This window comes from Mya arenaria, chromosome 11 (genome assembly GCF_026914265.1).
Source record: "Mya arenaria isolate MELC-2E11 chromosome 11, ASM2691426v1".
NCBI classification, from domain to species: Eukaryota; Metazoa; Mollusca; class Bivalvia; order Myida; family Myidae; genus Mya; species Mya arenaria.
The window spans coordinates 14,402,664-14,413,321 of NC_069132.1; the positions used below are offsets into that span (position 1 = coordinate 14,402,664).

Genomic DNA, 10,658 nt, shown 5'->3' on the forward strand with positions numbered 1-10,658 from the left:
CCTTAATGGAAGAAATATTCTCAATCTTCTCTATACTACACACTAACATTAATTACTTATACTTTTAAAAATAGACGAAGGCCCACGAGGTAATACTTCACTTGTATAGTCAGACAATGGGCAAGTAGGAGGGGATTGGACATCAGTCTTTAGATCATGCAGATGGGAATATAATTTTAGTTAGATGAATGTGAATGGCTTATTTTATGTATCTCACTGCAGAAATCTAGTTACCCAACAATAATTATGGTCGGTAAAACCTCTACAAGTCATGGATCCTTTACTTTGACAGTTAAGAGTGTAAATAATAGTATTTAGAATTTGCTTTGGAATTTTTTTTAGATTTTTTTGCAATTGTGTATGTTTTTTGATCCCAATAGTTAAAATAATTAGATGGAGGCTAGCACCATGTGATGTCCAGCTATCTGTGTTTGTAGTCTCAGACACCATAATGTGGTCATGTGATGTCCAGCTATCTGTGTTTGTAGTCTCAGACAACATAATGTGGTCATGTGACGTCCAGCTACATTTATCTGTGTTTGTAGTCTCAGACACCATAATGTGGTCATGTGTCATCCAGTTATTTTGTGTGTAGTCTCAGATACCATAATGTGGTCATGTGTCATCCAGTTATCCGTGTGTGTAGTCTCAGATACCATAATGTGGCCGTGTGTCATCCAGTTATCTGTGTGTGTGGTCACAGACACCATAATTTGTTCAAGTGACATCCAGCTATCTGACGTCCAGTTGTCTGTGTGTGTAGTCTCAGACACCATAATGTGTTCATGTGTCATCCAGTTTTCTGTGTGTATAGTCTCAGATACCATAATGTGGTCATGTGTCATCCAGTTATCCGTGTGTGTAGTCTCTGATGCCATAATGTGGTTGTGTGTCATCCAGTTATCTGTGTTTGTGGTCACAGACACCATAATGTGTTCAAATGACATCCAATTATCTGTGTGTGTGAAGTCTCAGACACCATAATGTGTTCAAGTGACATCCAGTTACATGTATCTGTGTGTAAAGTCTCAGACACCATTATGTGGTCATGTGTCATCCAGATTTCTGTGTGTGAAGTCTCAGACACCATAATGTGGTCATGTGACATCCAGTTATCTGTTTATGAGTCTCAGACACCATTATGAGGTCATGTGAAGTCCAGCTTTCTGTTTGTGAAGTCTCAGACACCATTCAATGTTCATGTGACGTCCAGCTATCTGTGTGTAAACTATTAGACACCATTCAGTAAGCATGTGACATACAGCCATCTGTGTGTGTAGTCACTGACACCATACAGTGGTCATGTGATGTCCAGCTATCTGTGTGTGTACTCTCTGACACCATTCTATGGTTTATAAGGAAGCACCTCTGTAGGATAGGTGATTGATTCAAAACACGATGCTTTAATTCTCTCATGATAGTGAATTATCATATAATTGTGTTATTATGGAACTTTTTCTGAAAATTCCACTACTACTTCACTATAAATCTAACTACAGTTCACTATGAATTAAACAACACACACTAAAGCACCATTGTTAGTGAGCCATACCTTTATTCTAAGTAGAACAAAATCAAAAAAAAAAAAAAACAGATTAAAAAATATTGAATAGTTAAAATCTGAAAAATCCAGTCTGCTCAACATTTCTCATATACTGATGCATGTCTTCGCCATAATTATGTTTTAGGAGCGTCGTCGGGAGAAGGAGATGTTAAAGGCACAGGAGATTCTTGCCCGCCGGCAGAAGTCATGTGAAGGTTCTGACAGCGAAGAAGAGGCAAGGTGAGTGGGCTACCATATATCAGCTTTTATGCAAGGCTTAACTGGTTTGTGCAGAGTATATCAAGTGAATTTTCCTACTAATTCCTGTTGTTTCAGTGTTTCACTGATGATTTTTTAACAATTAAGTTGAAAATAGAAAACTTTGTAGCCTTTTTCTATTGGGAATATTATTGAGTAATTTTAGTGTACATTTGACATCATAGCATTTCTGTTTTTTACAAATTTGTAGTTAGATCATAATTAATGTAAAGCCCAGAGGACTATATATGGCCTCCAGGGAAATCAGACTTTGTAATTTGCAGTTTGTTTTCCTGGAAGAACTATATATTTTTCTTGAAGAAAGTACACAGACATACATCCCCAAAGCACTCTGGAATGAGACAAAAAGAAAGTTTAAAAAGTAGTTTAAAAGTTAGCATTGTATGAATTATTTTTTTAATCTTGCAGAGATGAGAGGCGTCCAGTCGGTCGCTCAAGCAGCACAAAGGAAGAAAAGGCTGGGGGAAAAGCAGTACGCCGGGCATTTAGCTTCAAAACCCGGGGTGACACAGAGCTGCAGCCGGTTCCCGTCCTCCAGAAGGCTAAGGAATTTCGACAGGCGGAGGGTGTTGTCACCCCACCCCCCATGTCTGATGAGCCAGTCCCTGACCTGCCCTCGGCCCCTCCCCCGGAAATTGCGAAGGAAGCTCACCTCTCAAAGAAAGAAGCAATATCTCCACCAGTTAGCCCTAGGCAGAAACATTTAGAACATGTAAAAGGTGATGATAAGAAAAAGAGAACTCCCAGTTTCAATTTACGTAGAAGAACTCGTAGTTTTAAAGACAAGCATAGATTACCCGACAACCTTCCCCCGCCGGAGATGGAGGGGAACCTGGACAGAAAGCAGGAGCTGCAGAGTGGCAGGAAGAAGGCAACCATACGATCCTGGAAAAACTACTATGCCGTCTTGTTTGGCCAGCTTCTCTGCTTCTTCAAGGATAAGGAAGGTAATGGGATCTAGCTCTTTTCCATATAACTGATTTTGCTTTTGGTAAGAGGAACTAGTTTTTAGCATAATATTACTTTTGATAGTTTGCTTATTTTATTTTATGGCGTCATTCATGATTTCCATATCTGTTTACATGCTTTTTTTTACTGTAAATAATGCTAATGATTCTTTTCTTCACTCCGTTCAATTTGATGGTTTGGATTACCTTTGTTACTTATGCAACAGTATTGTAATTTATGCATGTTAGGTAACTAATGGAACTGTAAATTAATTTCTCCTCATCAGGTTACCTGGAGAAGTTTGCAGCAGCCCCGCCTGTGAACATCCACCAGGCTCACTGTGAGGTTGCTGCTGACTACACAAAAAAGAAGAACGTTCTCCGACTGCATCTCCATGACGGTGCAGAGTTCCTGCTCGAGGCCCCGAGCAGTAATGAGATGAATGAGTGGCTCGCCAACATCAACAAGTTTGCCGGTACGTCATCGCAGTGTACCAAGACTCGTGTAACTCTTCTCTTAACATCTTGTGACACACTGTGCATCATTAATAGGAATAATTGATATAAAAAATATCTGCCTACAAGGCCTTCCTAATTGATTTGTTTCAAGTTTGGATGATTTCTTTGATGGTTAATCAGTTTATGACAACACTGAGAGCCTTTCATTGTCATTATTGCATTTTATGGCATGCAAAGAATCACAAAAGAAATAAGATTCACTTTGATCATGTTATTTTAAGATGATTCTCAAAAGTTAGATATTAGCAAACGCCTTTTATCTCAAGCATGTATGTGGAATGCTATCAACTATGGACTGATTAGAAATAAATTATTCAAATAATCAAGTAAATTTCACACCAAGATATATCGATCCATTGGTCCCTTGTGGCTTATATGTCACATTTATTTGAGAATTTGCAGTATGTTTGTAAGCAGCCAAGAATGATGTATCATTAAACAAGTTTTCCGGTGCTACTCTCTCTTTGAAAAGACCACAAATTATATCCATTTGATTTCTGTGAGAAATACCTCAGCATAATAGCAAGTTGCTATCTCATTTCTGTAGGGTTAAAGGTGTTATTCAAAAGTATATCATTAGCATCACTAGAGCACTGATTAGCACATGGCTGTGTACATACATGGATTTCTGACAAAGTGCATGTAAGCTTGTGGTATGAGTTAGGGGAAGCCCAGGTAGAGGGTGTATGGGCATGTCATGTAGCTCAGTGTGTCACCCTCTGTAATATCTACATGTACATAACGTTTCACCATGCCAGTATCAGTATATTCAAGACCCCATATCATACTCCAGTGACTTATAACTGTACCTGCCTTGGGATGGAGAAAATACAAATTAGGCTTACTATAAAGTTTTCTTTTGATAAAGTACAAGTACATTCATTCTTCTATTCCTTTCTCTCTCTCAAGGCACCTACAAATCATTATATTTTAATAATTCACATTTTGTACTCTTTGATTCACTTTCATGAACTTCATAACGATACATTGTCTGATTTTATTATTTACCTCCATCCTCTAAAAATGCTGAAATGTTGAAGGCATTCACAAGGTCCCAGACTCTATGGTTAAGTACAATAGACAATGTATGCGTTATAATGTGCAGTATAATCTCGGAAGCAAATTACTGTTCATGGAACTTTATTGATGCTTTAACTAGGGTACTAAACTTGAATACATAATTGATTTATCAGACAGACCATTATTGTAGCACAGTTTAAATACTTTAATGTGAATGCTTTCAACATTAACACTGTTTTAGTGCATCCATTGTGCCTGTTATCTTAACATGTCTTATATGCATGCTTGAAACTTGTAGACAGATATGTAATATATAATTATTTTCAGGTAAATGAAATGTTTACAAATTCACATACAAAGCTGTGTAATCATTCTCATACTAAAAAACCACTATTTACCATATTTAGCAATATTACAAATATTTTTGAAATTATTGAACTTTAAAGGTATTTTCAGAGGCTATTTTTTTCAAAGGAAGTGCTAAGGTAGTTGATTGCTTTATTCTATTTGTAACAATGCGTGTGATTGGTTGTTTCCAGTGGAGTCAGCCATGTTTCCTGACATAGAGTATTCCCATAATGAGGAGGAGGAGGAGAGAGGTGAAGCACTGAACACTTTCTGTTCTCCATGGTTCAATAACCCCAGACAAGTCTAACCCTTTCATTTTGTGTTCATACCCTCCAAGCCCACTTGCCTCACAGTATGGTCTGCCTACGTGTGTACATGTCTGCTTGAAATCACACAGAGAAAGCACAAACAGAAACAATTATGAACACACAGTACAGCAGCTGTAAAATACACAGAAGTATTGTGAATCACATCATATATTCGGAAACATTGTTAAGATGCATGATTTTGCCTTTCACTTGCATTTTGGATTCTTTTACATGGAAACAAAGGTCTGTGAGAAGAGTGGCACTGACTTTGTAAGCTTTACCTTGCTCCACCATGGAGGGGTTGTTTGGAGCCCTGTACAGTCCATGTAGGAATGACGCTTTGCCTTGTATACCTTACGTAGGAGTGTGATCCTAGTCTGCCTTATATAGTTGTCAGAGTGGTCTCTATGCATAGTCCAATATATTGTAGAATATATAGGTTTTCATTTACATATCCCATGCAAATATGATATCACTATTAATTATCTACTTTACAGAAAAAATATTTCATATTTCCACTGTTACAGATGTACAACAAATTAATGATGTAAAACCCAGTTATTTTGTATTATGTGATGTCTGTCATGCCATAAAAGTATTTAACCTAAGTGTTATCATTATGAAGCAAATCCTGCAATTATGAATGTTGCCCCTGGCATCTCCGTAGAGCACTGCATAGAGCTGTGTGTCAGTTTCGCGTTGCCTCAAGGGGATATAACCTCATTAAGTTTAAGTGCACACAGTTTCCCCGCCATGTGTCTTGCAAACATTTCCATGTAGACGGCTTACATTATGGTAATCTTGCCCCCCAGACCTTTTATAAACCAATTATCTGCCTCTCCATAAATGTAGAGGACAAACCTCAGTAGACTTCTCCTGGCTTAGTTTTCACACAAATTCACGCAGCATTAAGCGTTATTATGGGGCAAAGGGAATTTTGTCTTATTTGTTTTTGCCGCTGTTTTTTTTTTAAACAATGGCACTCAACTGATTGTTTTTATTTTGCTTTAACATTTTCAGCTTCTGATTTTTTATGGTGTAGAGTTAGCTATTTGTGTGTTTAGCTGTTGTGGTGATTGGTACTTTTCAGATGGATGTTTTTTTGTTCTGATTTTCTCTCTTAAAGAAAAATAACAATGAAAGAAGTATTGACAGACTTAAACATAATGATTTCATCTATATACTTTGTGATTATTTCTTCTTTATGCTTCTTTCTTTTCTTAATGGTAAAATAACTTCATTCACAGTAAACGATTGATCTTAATATTGTATAGGAAATTCCATTTTAGATACTTGATATTGCAATTTTATTGTACTTTGAAAAACATATTTTAAACATTTTTTTGTTCATATTAGATGTAAATACAACAAAATGTATTCTTAAAGCAGAATAGCTCAGAAATAATTACATCTCTTCCCCTGTGTTACAGACATGCCCCCTCAGGTTGATAGTCAGTTACACCCAGAGACAGAGCGTTCTCCCTCCCCCCCAGGCCGGGGCCGCAGTATCTCCCCCACGGTGGGAATGCGGGTAGAGCCAATCCCTGAGAATGCGCCTGCCACTCAGACACCCCAAAGGTGGTCAGCCCCACCCCCAGCCTCCACCCCAGGGAGGTCAGCGACCCTACCACCCACAGCCTCACCCCGGGGTCAGGAGCAGGTTACCCGTACAGATAGCCTAAAGGACAGGCATGTTAAAAATGGAGGTACAATAGCAAAATGATTGCAATACTTTCTTTGATGTTTCAAATAAACCCCTGAACTATGCTTTCCCTAGTAACATTTAACCTCAGATTGTAGTATTTTGATTGTTAAAAGTGTACATGTAATTATTGCAGAGCCAGGCAGCCCGCAGGAGAATGATATGGTGAATTACTCTGCTGAGCCCAAGGTACGTAATATGATCTAATTAATGTTTTCATGAATGGGTGAAATGAGAGATATATGTCAGTCATGCAGTGACACAATTCAATAAAAAAGTAATTGACGATGGAAGACAGATTCTTGTTATCATAGCATTGTCATAGTTGTTAAATTCATTCCCCGCCTTTAACCAGTTTGTTATCGAAGTGAACATGCCATCACCACCATTAGCCATTGTTTGTTGTCATTTGTCATAGCATTTACTTCGTAGTGAAAGTGCCATCACTGCCCATTAACCAGTTTGTTGGTTGTCATTTATCATAGCGTTCACATCGCAGCAAAAGTTCCATCACCACTATTAATCAGTTTGTTGGTCACCTGTTCCAGAAGCGTCAACATGGGTCCCCGAGGAGTCAGCAGCCCCGCCCTCTATCAGAGCCAGTCCCGCCCCCAGGGTCGGGCCAAGACGAGCATGAGGACAAGGACAAAAAGAAGAAGGGCGTGTTCAGCTTCCTGAAGAAAAAGAAAGATAAAGATCATCATGATGGGGATCATCATGACAAACACAGGGACTCAACCAAGAAACACAAGAAAGAAAAATAGCAGAGCTACTTACATAACCATTAATTAAAGAATTACTTGTTGGAGGTCATTAGGAGTTACCTTATTAACCGTTACTATAAAGGACCGAATATGGGCAACCACCAGTTTTCATTCCAAAGAGTGGTGGCAATGAGCACAATTATCTCTAACATATGTCCTATTGTTGATGATGAATGTTATAAAGAATTATGGCAAATTAATTTTGGCAACATATATGAAAGTAGGGCTGTGTGTGAAAACAGGATTCAAAGATATTTGGACAAACCACATTTGTTGATTCAAAGATATTGGACTATCCACATCTGTTGATTCAAAGATATTGGACTGCCCACATTTGTTGATTCAAAGATATTGGACTATCCTCATTTGTTGATTCAAAGATATTGGACTATCCACATCAGTTGATTCAAAGATAATGGACTATCCACATTTGTTGATTCAAAGATATTGGACTATCCACATCTGTTGATTCAAAGATATTGGACCATCCATATTTATTTTGAGGTATGGTACTGTTAAGAATACAGCATGAATAGAATGAAGTTGCTTTTATGGGGAATTGACAGGTTTCCATATTATATTACCAGTACATAATCAGTTATGACTAACCTTCCTAAATTATTATATGTTGAAATAGATTTTATAATTTATTTATATATAGTTAATAGTTTAATATTGATAGTCTATATTTTGCACCCATGACACAACTACAATGCTAGTTTTTTTTCAGACAGTAACAGTTACTTATGTAATTCAGATCCTTTCATAGAATAACTTGCAAGACTATATTTTCTGCAGAAAAATCTAAAAAACTTACTGAAATTTTAGTCTTATGTGTGGTTGGCTTGTATATACAAATCACATTTTGTTTGCACAAATGATTTTGTACATACTAGTATAATGTGTAGTTATCTATAAGAGAGAAACTAGGTTTTTTTATTACCATAATTTTATAATAAAGTGAAGTGTGTTCAAAAATAGAAAATAAAGTTAGATAGCTCATAGTACTAGAGATTGTTTCAATATGACGATTTGTGCCAAGTATTCAGTACATATTTGTGTAGAGTTGTATAATGTTTAGTATTTATTCATTACAAATTGAATGTCCCCTTGTCCCTACGCAGTACGCTTATTGGCATACATCACATGAGACAGTTACAAGTATTGTGTTGTTATTTGTGTATTATAGCTATATCAGTGTGTTATAGACAAGGCACCATATATACCTGTGGTTTGTGTGTTTGTTAGAATCCGTACTAATGGTCCATGTAAGGGATTGTGTTTATTTTACATTTGTTGATGTTATTGACTGGTTTATGTTATTGACTGGTTTACGTTAGTGACTGGTTGATGTTATTGACTGGTCGGTGTTATTGACTGGTTGATGTTATTTACTGGTCGGTGTTATTGACTGGTTGATGTTTTTGACTGGTTTGTACCTCCTATATCTTTACAAATATATGCAAGCTTTTCCATATCACAGCTGCTTTCCTAGTGCTTGTGGGTTTAATACAGAACAAAATGTATACATTGAAGTGCTTTCGTTTTTGTAAACAAATGTTTCGAAACTGTTATTAAGAACTGTTCAATATATGTTTTGCTTAGCTTATTAGGGTAAATGAAATTAAATATGGAGGCTTTGTAGTTTATGTTATGCATTATTTAGTATGTCTTGTACAGGACACAAAATGACACAAATCCAGAACAAAAGGCAGTCTTAATCAAGAGTTAATTGTAGCTGTGTAATTTATAACCCTCTCCATATTGATTTCATAGATGTTGTTTCCAACTCAATACTAAATTGTTTTCAAACATTCCGGACAAAACCAAATTGTCTTTCAAATTCTTTAAATGATAAGGTTAGCATTCAAAAATCATGTGGTCCATATTTTTATACAGTGTGTTTAATTTCAGAGCTATTTTGGCATTTTACATATTATATACATTCATGAACAGTTTCATTCCTATGCATCGTTTGATGATCACATACTTATGTTGTTGTCTTTATAATGAATATATCGTATGCAATAAACATATTTTTTATATGCACACTTCTTTTCATATATTCTGTCACATCCCCACTCAGCAAAAAAAACTCCAGGTATTAAATCTTGGTGTAAATGAGCCACATGAAAGGATATTTAGCAATCAATGTCAGATATATATTTCCAGAAGAGTTGAGTGAGAATGGGGGATTATTATATGAAGATTAGAGCATCTAATCCACAGATGGAGGAGCAAAATATTTTCATGTCTGCACCCTAAATTTCAATAAGAATATATTAAGGACCTTTTTTCTCACATTTAAAGGGTTGACATCAAGTAGTAATACACAGCCGTAAAATATTTATATCCAACCTTGATAGAAGTTGGGAGCACGGACGGTTGAAAATTGCATTTTGTGGTGTCTGCGGTAATGGCATCAATGCCATATAATTGAGAGGCTTCCTTAGGGAGTTTTGTCTGAATACAAGGTGATTTTGATATTAGACCAGTTGATAATTACACAGCGAAATTAAGTGCAATATTGACATTTATAATAAGACTAAAATACAAAAATCTGAATGAGCATGAACTTATATTTATTTTTTTATCTAATAATATTCAAGATAATATAAGAATTAATAAGATATAATGAAAATCATCATCATGTCAATTCATAGTAATAAATATATGATGCATCAGCATTATATAAAGAAAAACACATTTTGAATTTACTGATTAAGAATGTTTATCAACTTTACTTAGCACATTGACTTAAGTCAATTTTTATAGCATTCAGCAAGATTATAAATATCTTCCATGGCCGAGAGTGTAAGATAGGTTCATTCCGACCCAAGCGTAGGGTGTTTTGCGGAAAGGAGTTTTTTCCGCAAAACACCCTGCCCGATGGTCGGGATGAACCTATCTTACACGAGCGGCTATGGTAGATTTTTTTCTCCCAACTCCGTTTAACAAAATAAGTAAAAAATGTATTTTTGCTGGAACTCTTTTGTGCTTAGTGTAAATAATTGCGTATGGATATGCGATAATTCATGGTTGTCCTTGATATGCGCACATCGATTCAGATTATGTTTATAGTAAAATCGGTCTTTAAATAGTTCTAAAGAGAGTGAAGCATTATTTCTTAAAAGGTGCGTGAAAACTTTTCTGGTGTCATTTGAAGCGAGAAATAATTAATTAACGTTCTAAATATTGCCACAAGACAAGATTTCCATGATGCTACAG

General features: G+C 36.3%; 1 protein-coding gene across 4 annotated transcripts in view; it reads left to right on the forward strand.

The window, feature by feature from the left end:
• The window catches only part of LOC128209239 (spectrin beta chain, non-erythrocytic 2-like), a 107,134-nt gene extending 97,659 nt beyond the window's left edge, over nucleotides 1–9,475 (forward strand). For 2 of the 4 annotated variants that reach the window (XM_052913182.1, XM_052913184.1), the window contains 7 exons: nucleotides 1,689–1,783; nucleotides 2,231–2,769; nucleotides 3,057–3,245; nucleotides 4,848–4,907; nucleotides 6,395–6,670; nucleotides 6,803–6,855; nucleotides 7,215–9,475. In XM_052913182.1, coding sequence (XP_052769142.1) covers nucleotides 1,689–1,783; nucleotides 2,231–2,769; nucleotides 3,057–3,245; nucleotides 4,848–4,907; nucleotides 6,395–6,670; nucleotides 6,803–6,855; nucleotides 7,215–7,430 — 1,428 coding nt within the window. In that variant the 3' untranslated portion in view covers nucleotides 7,431–9,475. Of the gene's footprint in view, nucleotides 1–74; nucleotides 90–1,688; nucleotides 1,784–2,230; nucleotides 2,770–3,056; nucleotides 3,246–4,847; nucleotides 4,908–6,394; nucleotides 6,671–6,802; nucleotides 6,856–7,214 lie in introns of all 4 variants that reach the window. The other 2 variants (XM_052913183.1, XM_052913185.1) reach the window with 2 other exon arrangements.
• The last annotated feature ends 1,183 nt before the right edge of the window (nucleotides 9,476–10,658 follow it).